Raw genomic sequence first — 23,455 nt, 5'->3', positions numbered from 1 at the left:
GTAAGTCTAAATTCCTTTGGTCTAGGGAGGAATTGAGTTTGGGTCTCCTGCTTTCTGCATATATATAGTCCATTTAGACTATAAGTGGACATTGTCACTCCTAGTACTGGGCACACGGCTGTGTTAGAGGGTTAGGGTACCTACCTTTCTGAACTTGCTTTGCACTATAACTCAGAACCCGTGTATATCAAAGAAACTGTTTCATGAAAGATTGATCCCTGCAGTACACGTAAAATTACAGAGCTATAGGGTGTTTGGGGAAAAAAACAATCAAATTATAGCATTTCATCTCAGTTCACATATGAAAGTTTTTAATAGTGTAATTGTTAAATTTAGGTAAACCATTAAGCTGTTCATTGTAATATTTGATGTTATACATACAGCAACTGGACTTAAATCTGAGTACCTCTGAACTTACTTGTTCTGCGATTGCACGTTTTATGGTTCAAGGAAGAAGATGCTCATCCAAGTATTTAATTCTCTTGCAACTTGTCAGTATGATATTGACAATAATAAGGAATTTGCTTGAGTAATTAATAATGTGAAATCCCCAGGCTGAGAGAAGATACTGGGCATCAGGCTAGGTTTTACATACTACTGTCATTTATTAGACTTAACTGAATGAGGAAGAAGAATGGCTGCTCTCTCTTAACGTCAGTCCTTACTTCTGAATTTCCACATCCCTTGTATGTGACATTTAGTGATTGTGTGCTTACATGTGTTTGCTTTTCTCTAAAAAGACTTTTAGTTGAGAGAATTGGAGTGCTGCAAAATGGAAAGTTTCGATCTTTGCCCCCTGAGCCCCATGCTAGCATATTTCTGACAATGCTAATTGCTATAAATATTGTTGCTAAAAATGTTTTGTTTTGCAAAAGCAGTAATGGACATTAGTTTCACAACAAAGATTGCACAGAGTACTCTTGGATTTGGGCTGAGATTGCTGCTGAGCAGCTCCTGTGGGTGTGCTCCTGCTATTTCTGGTTTAATTATTACTAATACATACGATTATAGCAGCTATTGAAGCCTTTATAGGTAATAACGTCATGTAGTTGGCTGTCAGTTTGCTCATTGCACTATTTTTACTACAGAACCGATTGGAAGTATGTCTTCCATGGAGGTGAATGTGGACATGCTGGAACAGATGGACCTAATGGACATGTCTGACCAAGAAGCCCTTGATGTCTTTTTAAACTCAGGAGGCGAAGACAATAATATGCTTTCTCCCATGCTGGGTATGATACTAGTAATGACAGAGTTTTTTAGAGACAAAGTGGTAAATCACAGAAATTGCTCTAATTTGTAATGGATTATGTTATCTCATGAAACATTATGCTTTACGTAGATTGAATATTTTTCATTAGTGGTTTTCACAACATTAACCTTTAGTTGCAGTACAAGAGTACTTGATGTTTCTAGACTGTCTTTTTCATCTAGTTACTACAGCTTCATGTTATATTTGTCACGGTATGGGTAGGTGATGTTGCATACCACGTTTAAGGTGCATTTTCCTCTATATAAAGTTAATAGAGGACGTTTCAACAAACATCAACAGAAAGTTTGCGGTAGGTGGGGTTTTATTTTTAAGACTGCTTTCTTAGAATTTGTCCAGAATGTTGGTGTTTTGAAGTAAATTTGGGCCAGATGTAGAGTGCAAAATCTTCAGTCAGAGAGATTCAGAGACATGGTTCAACATAGCAGGTCATGTTATAAAACATGACAATGTTCTGGAAGCTTCTAAATAGCGATTCTGATACTGCAGCTCTTTCGTGTACCCTTCTTACTGCTAGTAATGTTAGTTAGATTGGATTAAATTAATCTTAATCCAAAATTTTGTTGATGTGTTCTGATGAACAAAACCAGATTTACGTTTTCGCAAGTTGCAGCGTGATGTGAGGGATCTGCTTAAAGCAGGGAATTAGTAATACCGGATACTTTATCCACAGAGAAAGTGCGCTTTCTTAATCAAAAACTTATTTTAGTACTAAAATCCTTTTCCCAAGAGCCAAAATAAGTTTTTTCTTGGGGAAGATGATGAAGCTTCTTTAAATGTACTTAGATTTCTTTTGAAAATACAGGTTGAAATATTTTTATAAAACCAATTACAGTGAAGAAACAGTGTACTATAAAGTCTATCGTATATTTTGGGATGTGTAAAGAAAAATATTAGTAATATCCTGGGGTAATTTTCCTCCTCCCTACGTAAAGGTGATTATTACCTGCTGTGAACATGAAAAGCTTATGGTAAGTAGTCAAAGCACACTTGAGTACTAAAGGCTTTCATGTTTTATTGCAAAAACTAAATTCAGATGGCTGGTTTTGGATAGGCATCCCATTCATGCATTATTAAAGTTTATCGTTGTTCGAGCATTCAAGTAATTACAGAATCTAGGACTGCTTTGCCTTGCTGAGTCCTTGGCAGATGTTGGACCAAGCAGCTTTGTGTCTTAACAGCAAACAGCGTAAGTGGATTATCTAAGGAAGTGTAGAAACTACTAGGTGTGGTTGCATTTTCCGCAATGGATGGAAAACTTACTAGCCTTTGAGAAAACCATATCATTTATTTTGTGCTGTAATGTTACTATTACAGCGTGTATGTATAGATAGCCTATATATATCTATTATGTATAGGCACATGCACTGAAATATAATGTACCAGTGCCACAATGTTCTAGCACTGTACCCTTAATGCAGAGGTTAGATAGGTTTGCAGCAAGACTTGCTCCTCTGCAGTTGCTACTACTACAGTGTAATAGTCTTGTCAGTCTTACTGTTGTGCTTCCAGACGATTTTCTTCCCCTCTGAACTGGAAGGGATTCTTGTGCTTGCTTGAAGGACCTTGCACCCTAGTATCAAGCCAAATATACAATAGTCTTCATTCTCAGAAAAAATGAGATGGTTTAAAGATAACTCTTCATTTTGTGGTCAGTGGAGAACTGGGTTGGTCAGGGGAGGATTTGTTTCACAGTTTTAGTGAACACCACAGAACGCAGGTAAGTTATTTTAGTAACTGCTAAAAATGAAAATCAGCTCAAGACACTAAAATGTTTTCAAATTTGTCTTGCTCTAAACATTGCCAGCTTATGGGCATCGGGTTTGCAACATTTCATGATAGCCAGTAAGTTGAACTGAAAAATTTACTTGCCTCTGCCACTCCAGAAAACTCCCCTGTGTGTGTTGTGTAAATTTAGAATCATAGAATCGCCTCGGTTGGAAGGGACCTTTCAGATCATCTAGTCCAAACATCAACCTAACTCTGACAAAAACCATCACTAAACCACATCTCTAAGCACTATGTCTACCCGTCTTTTAAATACCTCCAGGGGTGGTGCCTCAACCATTTCCCTGGGCAGCCTGCTCCAGCGCTTAATAACCCTTTTGGTGTAAAAATTTCTTTGAATATCCAGTCTAAAGCTCCCCTGGTGCAACTTGAGGCCATTTCCTCTTGTCCTGTCACCTGTTCCTTGGGAGAAGAGGCTGACCCCTGCTTGCTGCACCCTCCTTTCAGGTAGCTGTAGAGAGCGATAAGGTCTCCCCTCAGCTTTCTTTTCTCCAGGCTAAACAACCGCAGCTCCCTCAGTCACTCCTCATCGGACTTGTTCTCCAGACCCCTCACCAGCTTCGTTGCCCTTCTCTGGACCTGCTCCAGTACCTCAGTGTCTTTTTTGTGGTGAGGGGCCCAAAACTGGACACAGTACTTGAGGTGAGGCCTCACCTCCCTAGTCCTACTCACCACTCTGTTCCTGATAAGGGCTGGGATGCTGTTGGCCTTCTTGGCCACCTGGGCATGCTTCTGGCTCATATTCTTAATTCAGTTAATCTAGTGCCTGCTGGTGTGCACAACATAGAGACAGATGTCTTTAGAAACATCTTCGTAGCATTGTCGTACATCAGTATGACTTGTGTTCAGTATAAATTCATGTACTACCCAAGGAAGCAAGGCAGCAGACCTGCTAGACATCCTAGACGGACCCAGTTGGTTGTAGTGACAGGGTGTTTTCAGTCCAGGCGGGCTGGTTGGCTGGCTGGGTTGTGAATGTTGTACCAGATGTTTATCAACTTGTGTTTAAACTGGAGACCTGCTGAGGACATGTTTCCCTCTGGAATTCCTGGGTCCCAGAGATACTAAAACAATGATGTCACGCATACAGGGCTACTTGCTGTCCAAGTTTAGGTCCAGAATTTAAGGTTGCAGCTAGTTAGGGCAAGAAATGTGCCCAAGCAACAGCTAGCGTACCTTACAGTGTCCAGTACACCAAGGTTCTGTTGCCTCCAGATGCTCTTATGACTGTTTGTTACCATTTACCTCGGATACTCGGTAAGATGATGGGGACCAGTCGCAGGACAATGTAGCATGAACTACTCTGCAAACAGCTTTAGCAGAGCTAAAGTGTAGGGATTAGTTCGTTTCCATCTGGTCCTCTTAAAACCATTTTATATATAATCCCCCAGGATTTTTAAGAGTATTTTCTCAGTAAGGTTGCTCAGTGCTGAAGCTGGGTGTCCTGGCTGTGGAAAAACCCTTGTTAGGTATAGTAGGGAAGTAAAAAAGGGCTTTAGTTGGCAGATCGCATAGAAAGATTTGTTTAGATATTTGCCTATTTTTCCTTCTTATTTACTGCCAGGAAGTATCCAGAGAAGAGGATCTAAGATAATTTTGAAATCTTAAACTCTCAAACTGGAAGCAAACTCCATCGCACTGAACTTGCTTAGAAGCCTTTTTGCATAGGATATGGATGAAGCATAGTCTTAAGATCTTATTCCTGTGCATGTGAGCTATGATGCGTCTTTATCAGAGGAAGTCTTTTATGCTGTAGGCATGAATTTGTTTTGCTTTGGCATCTTGATTTTTAGTCAAAATTAGAGATTGCTGTTATTGCCTCTCCCCTCGTTGTTGTTTTTTTTTCTTTTTTTTTTTAAACTTCACCCAGGTTTATTTGTGTCATTCTGTTGGACAGAGTTTGTCTGGAGGATTTTCCTTTTGGTGATGATTCTCAGCGCGTGCTGAAGTCTGAATGGACTTCACGAGAGTTGGGAGGATTCAGTGGTGTTGGCTGACAGGCAAACTGGACATCAGCTGTGTCTCTTAACAGAGTCAGGACTTGGCACTCCTGCAATCTTACCTTACTTGATCTCAAGCGTTAGCAATACTAGAACGAGCGAGAGACATACACACCGTCAGAAACAGATTAAAACCAGCCTGCGGCTTGTATTTGAGATCAACTTCAGAAAAGCCAAAAGGCAGCTTTGCGTTTTGGGAGGGTGTTGGTATTTTAATGGTGTTTTGCAAAAGAAGCAAAACACCCTGACTGCAACTCATTAACACCATGGAGCTCAGTTAATATATTGACTTCTCATTTCACTTGCTGAGCCACAGCTTGATTTTTGCTGCTGTTGTTCTTTTTTCCACCTCTAAGGGCCCGACTCCAACACCTACATGAATGAGATAAGTCTGCAGGTTCCGAGCCAGTCTGAACTACGACAGAAACTGTCTTCCCTGTCATCAACCTGCACCGATTCCGCCAGCCAAGATGCGAGTGAAGGAGAGTCTCCAGTTATTCAGTCTGATGAAGAGGAAGTTCAAGTGGACACTGCTCTTGCTGCTGTAACTGAAAGAAAGGGCGCTTCAGATGTTAGTGATGAAAGTGACTCTCAAACTATTTGAATCTTAAAACCATATCCTTTAAGAATGACTTCTGAATGAATGAACCAGTGAATGAAGAGCTTGCCTGTGTAACAATTTGCTAACCAAGCGTAACAGCCCGATCTTTTTACTTAGGAATACCGCCTTTTTACAAAATTGCCAGTCATGTGGAGGTTGGTTTTTAAAAAAAAAATAATGCCTAAAGCACACACACTTTAACAGTAGTCTTGGGGCTCAGGGGAGCAGTAAAACTGTTGTATATACTATGTATAAGAGAAGTAAAGGGGAAAGATACAAGTTACTTTGATCACTAACCTTTAAATGGCTGACTGGAAATACTTAAGACTTGATGTGTAATACTGAACCCAAATTGTTCCTTGCATGTTTTCAGCTGCTGCAACCGAAGATTTAGGATACAAACCACAATGAAAAGTTATTTTCTACTCTTTACTACCTACTGTCTGCCTACTGCCTTTGTCTACTAAAGCAGCAGTGTCTACTCTCTCACACTTCTTATTCAGGACCAACTTAGTTATCGTAGGTGTTAAGGAAAAAAAAAAACAAAAGAAACTGAAAAGGAGGAGAGATGCATATTGAAATGTTACACTCCTGGTGGAGCAGATATCTTAGCATTGTATAAACTTACTCCTCTTTCAAGATAAAATAAAGTATTTCTATCCCAACTATGTCTTTTACTTGATTACCCAAATATTTTATGCATGACAGGGAAGAGAGGAGACTAATTCAGCAATCAGAAAAAAAATGGTTATTTATACCGAGCACCAGTGTAATTTACTTTTTCCATGGTAATGTCTGTCTGACTACACTGATGCAAGCCAGCAATTTGAGGGAAATAAAGCTGAATTAGTTATAAAGTGTGTACACCTTATAAGCTTTAGGACCTGTAGTCATCATCATCTTACTGCCATTTTTCACTGCAGTCATTTGTCTCTCTAAACTTGAGGTCTGAACATGTCTAACATCTGTTTCTTGTGAAGTCTCACGCTCTGTTTGCAGGGATCTGTTCTCCTTTGCGAAGGCTCCTGGCTCCTGCTCTTCATGCACGGAGGGAAGGAATGTAATCAGAGACAGCGTAAGTAAAAGGACGAGCTGTGATGTAGATCCCTTCCAAGGACCTGTCCTGACACAGCTAATGGTTGGGAAGGAGGCATCTCCCGCTGCTCGCCAGCTGGGAAGTGACCAGTTTCCTTAAGGATTCACTCGACCTCCTGTTACCTGATGCAGGGTTTCCTGGCCCCTCTCTGGGAAATGTAAGCTAGAAGTTTGCTACCTACAATTAGATATTTACTATTTAACGAGGCATCTGTTAACAGAAATATTTCTTGAAGGAGCTTACTTTACTCACTCGCTTTCCATAAGACAGACAAAATGTCCAAAAAAGTTTTGTTTTTTTATTAAACCTCGTAGTACAAACCTGGAAAGTAAACAAAAAACTGGCAATAAACAACATGAAGTCTTTCCTTACAAGGAAAGAGAGCAGAGCAGCGCTAATAAATTAAATGTCAAACTGTAAGCCATAGTCAGAAGTTTACTGTCAAGAGGGAAAAAGTACACAGCAAGGCCATAAAAACCAGACAACCACATTTGAAAACACTTGACTCTGTTTATGTTATTGTTAAATATTCCAAAACAGTTCAGTCTTCTGCAACAACAACCAACAAATTGTATTATAGGACTTTCCTGACAGTCACCACTGGCAAGCTCAGTGCAATATGGGTAGCTACGGTATTGTTGAATTCAATTACGAAACAAAACAGTTTGTGAAAACATTTTCCCTTTTTTATTCCACACATACTGTACACACAACCAGAAAAGGGCAACAGCTACTCCATTATTATTTTTTGTTGTTGTTCAGTGATGTAAGCAGCACTTATAAATGTTACAAGAAAAACCCTGTAAGCATCCAATCCAACCGATGAAGAAAGTGAAACGTAAGGCTTTTCTTCATCTTGTCTCTTCGCCATCCCTCCCCCCACCCCAAGAAAAGGCTCAAGTATTTAAAAAAATTTACAGGCATATGTACAAAAGGTGTGATTTTTTTTTTTTTTTGTTACAACATGAAGAGAAAAAATAGACAAGATGAAAGCAAATGCATTTTCACATTCAAAAGAAATATGCAGACCTGCTAGTGGCTCTAAATGTGATCATATAATGAAACAAATTCAAAACAAAAATTAATGCTTGACTGTGTAAAGGTGTGAAAAACAGCAGTGGAATGGAAATGGAATGTTAGAAAGATTGCACGTCTATGACAAAAGAAGCACTTATGGCTTCAATCACTTTTTTTCTTTTTTTTTTTTTTTCTTTAAAGGATGCTATTGAAGGGTTTTTTGATAAAGTAGCCAACAGCACCAAAAAATAACAGAATGGATTTCCTAATGAAATCAGGCACAGTTTTCCCTCACATGACTCCTCAAGGCAGGCAGTCTTTTTTCCTCCTTTTTTTTTTCTTTTTTTTTTTTTTTAATTTTTATTTTTCCCCCTCAAAACAGATGCATAGTGATGTGCTGGTAAAAGAGAACATACTCCAAATCTCCTCCTTTTGCCTACAGTTAGGAAACAAAGTCCATCTTCAGCTGCCATAACCTCCCAAAGAAAGTGTGTATTCTCCAATTTAAAAAATTACAAAACTCCTCTTGCTGTGACAGAATAAAAGACAGCCAAAGTAAAGCAATTTCTTTCAAGTTTTTGTCTCCTATCCCTTTTCTCTCTAGAAAAATCTGCTCACATGACTGGAGAACAAATTATAAAACACATCAAACTTCAACCTATTCAAAAAATGGGTTAAAAGCCTTTTTTCACAGTTACCAAAAAGGCTTTTTATTTTTTTCAGCCATAGGGACAATACAAATTAATATTTTATCAGCCCCTTGCCGGTTTTAAAACAGTGAACATACGGCAGTTTAAAAAAATCAGACTGCTGTATCTATCTATTCTAAGTACAAAAAAAAAAATTCAACAGTTTAATGCTAAAACAAAATTAGTTCTCTAAAACCAGAAGAAAATCTTCTTTAGAGCTAGTGCAAAGACAGCTTGTATTCTACAGCAAGTACTCCAAACTATGGTATAATAATTACAAAAAATATATATAAATTGACAAAATGAGAGTGTTGGCATCTTCAGGATTAACTTGAAGCACTTTTGGATGAACTGGAGGATGAAAGCCTAGATGATGGCACGTCAACTGTCGCTCTCTTACGAGGTCCTCTTTTTGGTGTAGGCTTGCTGATACAGTTCTCAATGCTGCCATTTTTACCAGATACTTTCCCACAGATTTGATTGACCAGACTGATTATTTGTTCCTGTTCAGGAATTGGGAAAAACAAAACACCAATTAGCATCTGCGCTTTCTCCAGTCACTTCTGATGGACAGAGACGTTAGTGCTGCCTTTTTGACTGAGCGCTTAACTAGGGTGGTTTTGGGGGGAAATCTATATATTCACAAACTACGTGGAAGCTTGGCTCTCATAATACTTTTTCACAAGGAGTAGTTTTATAAAAAGTACCATGTAGTTAGTAGTCCCAATACTGCCCTTGCTGAAGCTTCACCCCTCCGAATTTAAAGACGGTAACCAGCAGAACTAGAAGCGTCTGCGCTCTGGCCACTAAGCAAGACTAAAGAAGCTGGGCTGCAAGGTTACTTCCCTAGGCGTCAGGAACGTTCTTCAGAGACAATTTAAAACCTACTGCTGAACAAAGGTATAAAGGCCATAAATTTAAATCCACGGTAACATTGCTTATAATTTACTATTTCCGAAATATTTCTTTAAGAAGCGTCCACTTTTTCTTTGTGACATTGTTGTCATTGGTTATGGGACGCTACTTTTGCTAAATGGTTTTTAAGATCTCTGGGTGTCCAGGGGCCCTGAGCCCATGCCTAAAGAAAGCCGGCTTGCTGGCACGCAGAAAAAGTGGGGGCTACAGAAATGCAGAAAAAAGGCTTCAGGTCCACAGCAGTAGGATGAGCAAGAGGCAGAAGGGAGGCATTACATTCAGGGATGAAGTTTTGGGTGTGAGAGGGAGATTTTTCTGAACTGGCTGTCCCATCCTGGTAAGAATGTTGAGAAATTATTTCTGTGCAAAGCTGAAACAGCCTCTTAAGTCTACCTAACAGTTAAAAATAAATAGCTTTAACAAATGACATTTGACACGCAGGCTATGTCTCTCTCCCCACTCACAGCCCTCAAAAAGAACTCTGTAATAATAACCAGGCATTTGGGAAAAAAAAAAAACAAAACCATCATCCAGTAGTGAAGGAGAGGTTTTCTTGCCTTTCCCAGTGCAGCTTAAAATAGCTACTTTGTAATTATAAAACCTAGCAAAAATAATTATTATATGTGATTCTGCTGGAAAGGGTTTGAAAAACCTCATCAGAATTTAACAGATCTGTAAAAACACAGGATATAAGGGACTGAATAATCTCAAGAATAAGAGAAATACATTAAAATTTCTGAATAACTTCCCGAAACTCTTTGGTATTTATCACATTGCAAAGGCAGTTTCACTATCATCTGGGCTTCCTACGTTGCACTTGTTCCTATTTGCAGTACCTGATACCAGAACGGAGTCTACAATTAAAAATGAACAAAGCCTCAAGGGAATGTTCATCCCTAGACTTACTTTGATCTTTTGGTATTTCCCCCCATACCTCTATGCGCGTACCTCAGAAGCTGCTGAAAAGCCTGTCTCAAAAAACCTACTTGTACCAGCACTGATCTCTAAGAGCTGATTTTGTAATTTCTCCCCCTGCTTCACTATCCGCAGCTCGGGCTGACAGCACAATGCTCCCCCACTCTCTATTCCGCACCCAGCCCCTCACAGGCACTGGCTGCCCACAGGTGGAGCAAACCGGAGAGTGACCGCACTGCAGTGCAGCATTAGCCCGGAACCCAGGCACCGTCCTGGATCACCAACTTGAGTTTCTGTGACTATTCATCATCACATTTGGTTGAAGCCATGGCAGGACCTCTCATCTACAAGTACTCTACAAGTTTGCCTTAAAGAAGGTTCAGGCTGGACTGGAGTAAGTCAGTGCGAGCTTTCAAGTTCCAGAGAGAGGAGTTATCCTGAAGTACAGAAGTTATCGTACATTAACCAGGCAAAGCATAGCCTCATGTTCTACAGCATCCCAGAGCACTAAATGGCTTCTCTGCTCTGTAACACATATTCATGCAGTTTACGCTTCGGGTTTCATCTTTGTAATTGTGTTTCCCTCTATTTCTTTTACTTAGATCACAATAAAGCGCCTTCTTCCCAGACACAAAAAAACCCCAAACAACTAGCAAAGCAGAGTCTCCTGAGGTTTCGGTAGGATGAAGGCAGAGCTAAGTCTAGTCCCAAGTTTTCAGTGTCAAAGCCCACCAGCGTCACAAAGCTATATCGTACAGACCTCATCGTAACGGTACATCATTTTCAGTCCCCGACAAGACTTCTGTTTTTCCACATGCCGAAGGGCACACTCCAGGCAGAAGACAACATTTTCATTCTCCTGTACAACCTATAAAAATGCAGAGACGGGGAGGAAAAGAAGTGCAGTGAGCTCCGAACTGTAGTCACGTTACGCACACACTATTTCCCACTCTAACGTGCGAATCATTAAACCTGTATTTTACTACAAGTTAGTGGAAGGAGGCGTAAACAAGAAGCATTACACACTGTGGAATGATTCAGAATGTTTAAGACGAAGAAAGTACATACCCCTTCTGGAGTCCTAATGTTGGCAAACACATACAATTTTTTAAAAACCATCAATAGTAATGAAGGCCAAATCCAAATAATGATGTATGTATGAAGCTTTATTAGTATCTAATACATAGGCTAAAGATTTCCTGAAAGCAGCCGTTTCCCATTGCTTTAAATATTGTCTTGAACAAGGACAGAATCAGAAACTTAGCCACAGGATTCCTCAGCTAGTGTCTCGCTCAGCAGAGGTCACATTTGCTGTGCTGGCCACCTGCCAAGCCTACTATTCCAGCTTGGAATTTGACAACCATGTTGACTTGTCCCTTATTACTGCTAAGAGCAACAAAGAAAAAAAAAAAAAATCCTTCCCTCGATTACACTTATTCCAGAGCAAACGGATGAGAATTAAGAGGCTCTGGTTGGCTGGTTTTTTAAACAAACTCATTTTAAAGTTACTTCAAACTAGTGCTGCTTAAACATGTCTTAGGCTGCTCAGTGACAGTCTTACCAGACGAGTGTAAACTCAGCATTTTCTGTCCTAGGGAGGGAAACGGCCACATCTCATCATTTAACAGTTACATTGTATTTCCATCAAAAAATGTAATGTTTATAACCAAAAAAAATGAAAGCTGACAGAAAGAAGGACTGAATTTGGAGTCACACACACCGTATTATGTTTATTTAAGTATCTGATCTTGGAATTAGGCGGTAGGTAAGGTTGCGGGAGGAGCTTTTGGTATTTTTTAATGAAACTGCTGTATTTCTAGGTGTTCTGCACACAGCTAAAAACCCGAAAGCGTCACCACAGTGGTTAGCACACCTTCAAAAGCCAGTTACTTAAAACACAGAAAGTTTATGGGCATGACTTCTAGTTTTGAACAGACGGGCTGGCAAAAAGCACCTTGGCTTGACAGATAGGATACATCCACTCTGCAGTCCAGCTTGCAGGGGAACTGTCGCAGCACGGGCTGTAGCTGCATCCCCGAGACTTGGGGCACGTATTTGAGTTGCTAGCCCGTCCGAAGAACCGTTCTGCCATGACTTTACTACTGGCAGCCTGCAGGCATCTTTGTTACCCCTTCCTAGTGCAACGCAGACAAGCTTGTGGGCATCCAAGAGTGGCCGAGTAACTAGTTTATCCCTTCCTTACAGGGGGAGGGAAGTAGCTGACACTAACGTTGTCTTCTGTCACTGCTGCCTAAGGCGGTAAGTGTGCTGACACAAACCAAGCAAGATCTCTGCGTCTTGTGTGGAGCGCACAAGATGACTCCATACTCACGTGTTGTCTCTCAAATGCTTAACAGTCCGTTACAGTACGTTATGAACAGAATAGGGTGGAGAGTACCCCAGCGGAGGCAAAGGATTTTACTCACCATGGAAAGATAGCACAGGTGCTGACAAATCTGACATCTCCTCTCTGACGTTTCTAACTGCAACCACTTTCGAGGCTTTTTCTTTCCATCCATCCCCGTGCTGCTGCTGTCGTGGCTGCCGTAGCGTGCTGAAGAATGGAGACCTGCCTCGTAAAGCTGCCGCCGCTGCCTCAGCTCCGTGTCCCTGTGAATGTTTTTATGCAATTAGATATTGGCATCGCCTCATACCACCGCAAAGCCATGTATAATCACCCTTTTACCACAATCATCACTGAAACCTGAACTGCACACAGCAAAGCCCTGAGTGTTGTTGGAGGTTGGTGCCATTCCCTATGCATGGTGAGACAGCCAGCACCGCAGAAACGGTCCCTAATTGCAAAAGCTGTCTCCGGATTTTAACAGCGACCACTGCATCAAGCCAGTGGTTCTCAAACTGCTCCACAGAGAACTGGGGACTGCCGAGTACTTCCTGGAGGTCGATGGTGCTCGGGGCCATGTGGAGAGTTGTGAGATGTGGCTAACATTCCTGAAGTTGCCAAAAGCCACCTTGAGGAGGAGGAGCTGTTGCTGCCAGGAGTAACACAGCCACCTTCATCAGGAGGCAGAGATGAACCAAGGACCTGCTGCCATGAGGTGCTTCAGGCAGGAAGGGGGAAGCAGGGCAAGTGATTGTGCCAAAAGACGAAGATCTTGCTGTACGCCCAGGGGAAAAAGAAGGAGATGTCGATTAAGAATAAAGGACTAAGCCCTCCAGCCGCCCTTCACCCACGCATCCACAAGGTGGACAATAGTTCCTATGCTGAACTATACAGCATTAGGACAGCAGGTCGGGTTGGAGCGAGTGGAAGACAGCAAGTGTGGAGTAAAGCTGAGCAGATGGAAGGGGAGAATAAAAAAGCTCACCACCAGACATAGCTGAAGATGGGTGGAGGGCCAAGCTAAGCAAATGGCAAGGGCAAACTGAGCAACCAAGGCAGATCAGGAGAGGAGGCAGCAAAAGACACAGCACAAACAAGCAAAACAAAACAAAGGGGAAAAAAATGGTAGTGTTCCACTTTGGTTGGGTTTTTTCAGGTTTTGTCATTTGGGATTTTGTTTTACATAAGCAGCCACAGGAAGGACCGATATCCTCCAGAGAATTCCAACCTAAGCGTAAGAACAAGTTTGAGAACCACTCTGACAGAGGTCGATGTGATCGTCTAACAACAAGCACCAACATTTCGGTTTCACCTTTTGCGCTTGCAGACTTTTCCTCTTCAAGAAAAAAAAGAAAAAAAAAAAAAAGAAAAAAAAAGAACTTGAAGTGATTATTCCCACAGGGGAACCAGCTGCAGGTAAAGCAGTCAGCACACCTCTTTGTATTTCTTTCTGAACACTAAAACAACACATGAGCTGGTTTCCCCTTCAATATGTCACTGGAAATTTTCCAAATGAACATGCTAGTTAGTTAAATACAGTTTGTAGATTCCATTCATCAAAACTTTCTTGACATCTCGAGTACCAGTTGTCACAAACTTGAAAGATAGGTAGGAACTACATGGTAGGGAACAAAAGAGAAGATCATTACACAGGAAGCCAGGCAACATTATATTTTCTTTTTTTACCTATCTTAAGAGAATCCCTAAACACGTTTCCTTAATACTGGAGAGAATAAGGAGTGTGAAGTGGTTTTTTCTTTAAACATTCAAGTTCTAAGGCAAGATGTGTTAGCACTCATGCATAAGCTGCTCAGTTACTCAGTGGTTTAAATCAAGACAACTTGGTCTATACAAAGTACCTTCTACAACTGTAGTATAACAGTCTTGATGCTGAAGACAAGGGTTCCTGGTGCAAAACCCATTACAGGCATGGATTGACAGTGGCTACTGATGCCAAGAGGTTGAAAAACTGAAGGCAGGTATTTAACCTCTTGGTACCATGTAGCTCACCCAACGCACCAGGAAGTCTTGACCCTCAGCACCAAGAATCAACAAAATAAAAACCCAAGGCAAACTGTAGTTTTAATTCTTTGATGGCGCCCGAAGTAGGGAATTCTTAGAGCAAGACATCCTAACCACGGGCACTCTCGCATCAGATACAGCCAAGGAAACTGCTTCTTCCACATGTGGCTGCGTTCAAGTATGTTTGCTGGGTTTTGCTTGGTTAAGTAGGTGCAAGACATGTCTGAAATGGTTACTTACGTCATCCACCTCCGGAGTCTGTCAATGAAAACAAAATAGGTACAACAAGCCCCCAATTCGTTACCTGAGCTCTCCAAGAAGTGATGATATCGTACTCAGAGTCGGTCCATTTTCCTTTTTTGCTTCTGCTGTTGCAATCTGATAAAGCAACTTTTCCATTGAAAATGGCTTGGCTATACGTCGTCTCTTCATTTCCTGGGACAGAAATTGCCAAATTAGTTGAGCAAATTTGAAAATAAAAGGTTATAAAGAATTAATTCAATGTAGCAAAAAGTAGCCCTTTAAAACAACCAGAAGTATAAGCTTTCCATAGTCCAAAGTAAACAAAGTATGTATGTTCCAGCTTACATCCAGCACTAACTTCCCACTGAAATAAATGTTAATTAGAAATCAGTCCTTTCAGTGGAAGCCGAAGTGCTTTGCTGAGTTGGGTCCTGTGGAATGGACTATGAAAGAAGATCTTCTGCACATGCTTTTGATGAACCAATGCCACAGAACAAAATTTGAAAACCTGAACCAAACACATGCTACCAGACAGTCACTAACAACCGCCTTCTCGGAGAATACTCCGAGTGCCTGTTATATCTAACATTTTGGTTTCGTCCAAAGTTACCGGCTGGGAGCAAAAAACGATCTGCAACGCACAATAGCATATATGCTAAGAAGTCAAACTGTATGCCATCTTTTCTTCATGTGCTTTACTGTGAAATTTAATGCAGAGAAAAGGTAGGCAAAGTCTGCATATTACAAAAAGAATGAAGCAGAATGCAAGTATGCCAGTGGCACCACATTTCAGGTATACCCTTTTTTCAAAAAAGAAAATTAAACATCTGTGGAAAAGACAAGGATAGATGTCAAGAAAAGGAGAAAAATAAAAGAAGGATGCCTAGGTATAGGTTAGCATGCAGTTCACTGAAGCGGAGGAACCAACAAACACCTCAAAATTCTCTCCCTAAAAATTCATTTTTCCGGTAGAGGCCAAGAGGAGTAACCGAATTGCTTAAGCTCAGCAATTTGCACTCTCAGCCATCCAGTAAAATCTCTTCTTCTGACCTGCTTGAAGTCCAGGACTGCTACTATTTTGTAGGCTTTAAAACATCAAAAAGACAACAACTAGCAAAAGAGGCAAATTTTTCTCAGGGAAAAGAGACAACAGGCAAAAGAGGGGGTTTCAGTTCTGCTCAGTTTTGCCTGTTACCAGTTCCTCTCTATATAAACTTTTTAAACTACGTCTTTCATTCCTGTCAATATGAACTGAGTGCTTTTGGTAGCTTTCACCCCTTTCAATAATTCTTACGTAGGCAAATTCTTTGATTTACTGTGCAGCTGGGAAAAGTCCAGTTTTCCCAGTGTCTGAAGAGGTATATTTTGTTTTCTATAGAGACAGAGAGTTTTCAAATGATGCCAGCATTGGAGAGTAATGTGAAGGCGCCATTTTGGTTCGGAGTTAAAGCCCACCAAAGACCTGTTCGGCACAAAGAGAACCGCAGATCCATCTTTAACCTACCGCAGATCCATCTTTAACCTAAGAGTTTTTTCATCCCGTTTTGTAACCCTAATTACACGCTCTTGGTATTTCTTTTATCAGAACCAATATATCACAAAATTCATCATTTTTAATACCACCGACTGCACGCACTGAAGTGGTAATTAATATATATATATATATATCTCATAAAATGGATTAGTAACCTTTGCTGACCGTAAAGTGTTCTTCAGAAGGTTCTGCTAGAGCCTGTGTGGGGGTCAAGAAAAGCTGCACTTCTAGGAGTGTTATGAGAAGTTTTGTTGCACGTTAGATTTGCTTTGCATATTGTCCGAGGCTGCGTAAGAACAGCCACTCCAAGTCGGATCAAAAGCCCACAAAAGCACCACACACAGCCAGGATAAAAGGCCACAGTGGGTGGCTGGAGTAAAAAGCAAGGTACCCTGTTGCTGGCAGCGCAGGGACCTCCTGAGCCCACGACAGGGGCCGTCCTGCGTTTAGCACAACACGCTGGATCTGCGCATTCATCTGAATTTCTGCATACGTGTACATTTTTCTCTTCCATACAGTACTGAAATACACAGATAAGTATTTTAAACAGACTTTTGTTTGCTTTTGACCTACTGCCTAATCATTTCTTTTGATGACACATTTTTCAATGTTATGAAAGTCAGCAAACATTCATATCACAATTATCACCCTGCCACTTGTGATCTGGTCTTACTATTGTATACAACGCTCGGTGATCTGTTTTCCAGGCTGAGTAGTCTTATTTTTAATATAGAGGCTAATTCATACCTTTAATCCTCAATCACCACTGTGCTTTTTCTCATTTCTCTACATTCCTTTTGCAATTAGGGATTCAGTATTCAAGCCATGGCCATAGCAAGAGCCTACACAGTGCCGTAGCGGTGTTTCTGCTTTGCTCTCTATTCTCTCCTTGCAATTCCTAACATTCAGATTATTATTTTTTTAAACCTCTCCAGAGCACTTGGCTGGCAGCTCCACAGGAAGCCAATGACTTCTTTTTCTCAGTAGCAAGAGCTCGTTTAGAGCCCATTGCCATGTCTGTCAAATTAGGATTATTTTTTACTCCTGAGTAATTTAAAATTTATCAGCACTGAACTTCATCTACCATATTCTCACTTAGCTCACCCAGTATCACGAAATCTCTCTCTAATACCTCATAGCTTTCATTTTTGCTTTCAATAACATTAATAACCCCGGTATAAAGGATCAGTTTTGCTATTCAGTTCCCTTTCTAGGTCATTTATGGACATGTTGTACCGTACTGTAGTACTAATTCCTGAGGAACACGGTTAAGGGACCTTCCTCCGTGGTAAAAACTGACCATTTGTTCCCATCCTCTGCTTCTCTTTAAATCAGTTATTTTTTTGGTGTGTGAACTTCTCCTCTCAACCTGTGTCAGGTTAATTTCTTTAACAGCCTTTTTCTGAGGAACCTTGCCAAAAGTCTTCCAGAAATGCTCACAGACTCTGTCGACTGGATCTCTTTGTCCGTACATCCTTCCAGAAGTTTCAAGGCCTGAGGGCCACAAACCTCACTGCAAAAGCCATGTTGATTGCCCTGGTCTCACTCTTTTCTACACTTTTTTTTTCTTTTGGCCTTTAGGAATTTGTTCTTTGAAATCTCTTTCTGCGCTGCATTTCTGTGTATTTACATGCATCTCGCTAGAGTGGTTGGTTTACTTGCATTTTTATCTTCTGGACACAAAAGGGATTTTTTTGGTCTCGCTTCAGACAGACTCCTTTCTTCTGGTGTTTAGCCATGCCACGTTTAGTGGGGGGTTGCCTTCTGAAATATTTTTTTTGCTAGGCAATGTGCATGTGTTGTGAGCCTCTAACACGGCATCTTTAAACAATTTCTTTGCTGCACGCAAACGCTTAACCCTTCTTTCTGCATTCTCAATTTAACAAGTTTCCTTGGTTTTATGCAAGGCTGTCTTTTGAAATGAAACACCACAGCAGTGGTGGATATTTTGCGTTTTATTGCTCTTTCAAGGTTCTTAATCTCTGCTCACCATGACAGCGCAGTTATTTGATAGCGATGTTTTGAACTGGGCTCCACCATTGCTGAGAAGTGAGAACTCTCTCTTCTCCTCGCATGGACTTTCTGACTTGCTGCTCCCTCAAGCCATTTCGGTTCTGGCATCACACGCCAACACAACCTCTATTCTAGCTGGTGGGAGGAGACCAGCATTTCCCATTTTCATCCTATGTCCTGTCCGTGCAGCTTCTGTTGTCTCCTTTAGTATGACACAGGGTACATCTCCACACCATCCAGTGTGGCGAAGCAGGAGGAATGGGTGTACAGAGCGATACAGTTGATGCTGAGGATGCAAATAACCACCGGACGTGTGTGTGTAAGGCTCTGCTTCAGAGTGGGCTAGCCTGGTTCTGTGGCCACACGGCCACCGATGTTTGGAGGACATCAGGTGCACTTCTGGAGTGCCTCTTCCCATTTGGTTTCATCTCAAAGCAACCCAGTCTGCTCAGGCTAAGACAGCTGTGGTAGGAACCAAGGAGTGGTAATTGTGGGGCATTTTAAAGGCACGTTCCTCACCCAAACTAAAACTTAGGGGTGGGAGGAAGGACACATATAAAGCCCCTGTCATCCTCTTGGCTGGACCGTCAGGAGCACAGTGCTAACACCATGCTTTTCCTATTTAGGGTGGGAAGACCAGTGCACAGAGATTCTGTCACTGTGGCAGAGTTATACCTGGCTTATTTGACTGTAAGCTCTCTTCTGTGTGCAGCAGTGCTGCTCCACAGGATGACTATGTACTTCTTTCTCTTGTATTACAGTAGTAGCTGAGTCTCCTCTTTCCACCAAGCTTCTGGTAAGGCCCTAGACCACCAAAGCCCTCATTTAAAACCAAACATTCCTCCTTCTTTCCAAACCTCTAGACCAGCTTGCATTCATTTAGTCTAATATTCTGTTTTCCTGTCTCCTAAATGGGTTTCACTGACTTTGCCCAATGTCTTATTTGAGGATGTGGAGTCGCCCCTTTGCCATTCCAAACACACACTCATCCAACACACCTGTAAACCTTCTCCTCCTCCTTAGTTTAAAATTTCAAGAGCTATTAGGGTGTTTTTTAGAAGCCATCAACCTGGTTCCACACATGGTTTAGGTGAAACCTGTCTGTCCCTTTACACAGGTTTTATACAAACGCCTTTATTCCAACAATTATCCCAAATCCTTATAAACTGAAACCAATGCAATTTCAGATGCAGAATTTCATTTTTCTATATATTAAAGGAGATTGAGCAGTCATTCGATACATGAAACAAAACAACATTGTTTAGTAATATAAAGAGAGTCACTATAAAAAAATCAGGTCACAGTATCACAGAATGAAAACAAAGTTAATGTATCAAACAGCTGAAAACTGTCAATATTGCTGTTGAGAACGGACAGGCAGGAAGGTACAGTTGTTTGTCAGAGAGTTCATTAACAGTCCAAAAGGGGAATCTGGCTCATTACACAGAACTTCTTACAACCTCTGAAAAGCACAATCCTGGCCAGCCTTGGAAAATGGCAAAGGGCCTTGTCAAAGCGAAGGACCCAAGGAAGAATTCCCAAAATTTAAGGGAGTTATGAGCATATGATAGTTTGGGGAAAGAAGAGAGGGAAGAAAAAAAAAAAAGGAAGGAAAATAACAGTGCAGTAGGTGTTTCCAGAGTTATTTTGATATAAACATGTATCTGTGGTTCCTGTAAAGTTTGTGATTGTTGTGACTTCACTTTCCAAGGTAGGTTATCATAGATTGGAATCTGCTGGATTTTCAGTCAGCTTATATTTACCCAGTGCAAAGCTCTTAAAAGTTAATCAAAAGAAACTGTTCTTCAGAATTGAGGCACCAAGAAGAGCTTTTTAATTGCTGCATAGTGATTTCTGTCTCTTACAGGAGTGGCATTTTCACAATATCAAACAAGTGTTCAGTAGAGCAATAAATACAGCACATGGAGTTAATATAATTGTGTACCTTTGGACAGGAAAGGTTAGCTCAGGATTCTCATTCCTTACCTACACACATATACAATTCCCACCTTCCCCCAAAATATATCTGTAATAAAATAACCTTTTATTTCAAACTAAGTTAATATACAGTTAGTATAACCAGGCTGGAAGGATTCCATTAACCCTAAAGAACCAAAACCTAACTGTGGACATATGACATTTAATTACTTACTAACCACTTGGTCTGAAGCTGTAAATGATAATTTACTGGTGGTTTAGCTATAAAACACTACCAAAATAGCATCTGTAACCCATAGTGTATTTGAGGGGGTTGGGAACACAATTAGTGACACATATTCTTTGTCCAAGAACAGAGAAATGTAGCCAAAATCGTGATGACTGGGCAATTCACCTGTTTGTTTCTTCAGACAACCTGCCTCAGTTGTGTGAAAAGGGAGCGGGAAGTTGGTTTTATTTACAGCTTAGTTATCGGATGGGCTGGCCAGTGAACCTAAGGATTTTCGAGTCGATTAAAATTGAAATTCCCCTGATCAACAGCTTTTCCTGAATGAAGGGGCAGAGAAAGACAAGCAATACGCTGTATTAATTGACTCCGCCTATCAGAGGAGCTAACAAGCACAGTTATTCAGATATTTGCACCTGAGATTCTAATGGTTCTAGAAAACATTTAGAAAAAAAAAAATTAGTAAGCGTAATACAATATATTATCATTAGCTCTGAAGGGGTTTTTGAAAAGCTTCCTCGCAAACCGGTCTGCAAGCATAACAACTCTGAATCTTTCAAACATACAGAAGTTTTAAGCTATCAATTATTACCTCTGTTGCTTTTCTGAAAACACTGGACTCTGTTATGCCTCGCAGAAATTTTTCTTTTTTTAATTTAATAGTCCACAAAAATAGACATAGTTGTACTAGTCTCACAATACTGTCAGTCCTGGAATGTCTGGTTTGCTGTCGTTTTAGATGGCAGGGCCGTGAATCCATTTTAACTCCTTTTCTCAACTTACCTTGGCTGTTTTAAAACCCATACTTGTCCACTGGGTGGTAGCAAAGTGCACTGTTTCAGAAACACTATAGCCACAACACACTTTAGACACAAAGGATCCAGGAAAACAGACAACAAACTGCCCGCTCTGCTGTACAGTACGGTGCACTCTGATCCCCTCCTTACACAAGATTTCTGGGGAGATCTAGAAAGACATAAAAGCAAAACACAAAAAAAAAAAAAAAGAAAAAAAAAAAAAAAGAAAAAAAGAAGACAAGATAATCAGAACTTTCTTTTACAGTTAGATGCCCTTCCTTGCTGGGTACCGCCACGCGCTACTGTGGAGAAAAGCTGTGCTCTGCTAACAGCTCAGCTCCGGTCGCTTTCTCTCTTCCCTTCTGCACATGCTGAACTTAGTGTTTGGAGCGAGAACTACAAAAGTGGCTCTTTTGAAACCAGCAGTTTAAAATTTCACTTGCCAAACTATCTCAAACACAAAGCCTCAAAACTGGCTACTATCTACTACTTCAGAAAGTAATGCCAGCCATTCGGTTTTCCATCTAGATCTTTTCAGACTCGGCACTGAATCCACCTTGCTACTGCGCGTCTGTTAGACATGTTAACGTGCGTAGCTGAGGGAGTTGTTTATGTTGTGGGCTCCCAAATTTATTCTTCAGTGCACTAAATAGAAATCGTTACCCACAAAATAAACAAGGGCGACAAAAATACTTTGAAATCCTTTGAAGTATTAGCCTTCTCATATCCATGCTGGCATCATAAAATGTCAATCGTGGCAGATTAATTGATTACAAAACACTCCCTTTGTGCAATTAAATACATTATGGACAGTATTAAAAATGTACATTTGTTTCACCGCCACATTTATTTTTATTTCAACATTTTAATATGTGAGCGTTGTTAGAAATACTGCCGACTGGGGAAACACTGCAAGTAGAAAGTAGCCAGATTTTAACAACAGCCTCTGCCTCATTGTAGTGTAAGACAAAACCAAAATAAATCCCCAACCAACCAGCCTTCTGATTAGCCTTGGGTTCTCAAATGGGAATACCTCTCCCAGTATTAACCTACCATTACATTACTTTCAAGCATTTCCAGCCCTGGAGTGCCATTGGCTTGCAGCAGGGTATGTACCACATCATCAAGTTTGTTCTCCTCCGCAGCAGGAATGCAATACCTGTTGTTTTGTCAGAGGAAAAAGAGAAAGATTTACTGCGGAGTAAATAACAGTCCACAGCTACGCAGTAACAAGCAGTTCAGACCAGGACATTGATTAAAAGAAAGAAATTATTAAACACTGGTTTTCCCACACAGTTCTTTTTGGTAAAGCACTGAGGATTCATGGAAAGCTGCTTATTTAGACTCAGTCTGATGGTGTTTGCTAGATGCCAAAGAACATAAAATCCCCAAAACAAAACTGTGAAAACTCAGTGCTCTGTAGAATTGGAGGAGAGAAATTCGCAATGGAATGGTGTTCATTTTAATGGCACCGAACAGCTAATTATAGGCAGAAGTTTGCATCTTGTGAGCACCAACATATGTTCTGTTATCCTCATCCTGAATGGTTGTATTTATTACCCGTGCATTAACCAAAGATCTTTTTATTTAATAAACATTTTCTGTTTGTAACAACCAAGAAACCACAAATCACCTTTACTGTTAGTACACAAAGTAGCCTAAGACCTTCTTGCCTTGCTTACTAAACAAATCCCACATCCCTCCTCTCCCTTACAACCAAAGAAAGATCTGACTAAGAGCAGCCAAAGCAGCAAGAGAGATTTAAAACTCTGCTGGGTATATGCCGAGTTGCACGTCGTCCTCTCCTTTAGAAGCAGCTCTCCTCTCTGCGCCTGCTGCCAACAGTGCTCCCTATGCAGAAGTGACAAGAAAGGAGTCCCAGGTCTTAGCTTCATACATCCAGAGAACTGCTATTTTGCTGGATGCGGGGAGGCGATATGGTGACAATTAGCCACTACTCTTGTTTGCACGCTGCCAGAAGGGTAATGGTTTATATCCACCCAGGAGACACCTGTTCCCAAGATCTGGTAGTTGGTACCTAACAAAC

The 23,455-nt window shown here is 40.9% G+C and overlaps 2 protein-coding genes across 4 annotated transcripts in view; one reads left to right on the top strand and one right to left on the bottom strand.

Annotated features, from left to right (window-relative positions):
- DTNBP1 (dystrobrevin binding protein 1) overlaps positions 1-6,324 on the top strand; it is a 71,673-nt gene extending 65,349 nt beyond the window's left edge. For both annotated transcript variants that reach the window (XM_074575856.1, XM_074575857.1), the window contains 2 exons: positions 1,089-1,232; positions 5,415-6,324. In XM_074575856.1, coding sequence (XP_074431957.1) covers positions 1,089-1,232; positions 5,415-5,662 — 392 coding nt within the window. In that variant the 3' untranslated portion in view covers positions 5,663-6,324. The remainder of the gene's footprint in view (positions 1-1,088; positions 1,233-5,414) is intronic.
- Positions 6,325-7,033: 709 nt separating this feature from the next.
- The window catches only part of JARID2 (jumonji and AT-rich interaction domain containing 2), a 225,890-nt gene continuing 209,468 nt past the window's right edge, over positions 7,034-23,455 (bottom strand). For both annotated transcript variants that reach the window (XM_074575853.1, XM_074575855.1), the window contains exons 13-18: positions 22,462-22,567; positions 21,395-21,577; positions 14,962-15,092; positions 12,718-12,901; positions 11,052-11,159; positions 7,034-8,964 (exon numbers count right to left, since the gene is read on the bottom strand). In XM_074575853.1, coding sequence (XP_074431954.1) covers positions 8,788-8,964; positions 11,052-11,159; positions 12,718-12,901; positions 14,962-15,092; positions 21,395-21,577; positions 22,462-22,567 — 889 coding nt within the window. In that variant the 3' untranslated portion in view covers positions 7,034-8,787. The remainder of the gene's footprint in view (positions 8,965-11,051; positions 11,160-12,717; positions 12,902-14,961; positions 15,093-21,394; positions 21,578-22,461; positions 22,568-23,455) is intronic.

This window comes from Larus michahellis, chromosome 2 (assembly GCF_964199755.1).
Source record: "Larus michahellis chromosome 2, bLarMic1.1, whole genome shotgun sequence".
Classification (NCBI taxonomy): Eukaryota; Metazoa; Chordata; class Aves; order Charadriiformes; family Laridae; genus Larus; species Larus michahellis.
This window is presented reverse-complemented; position numbering and strand designations above follow the sequence as displayed.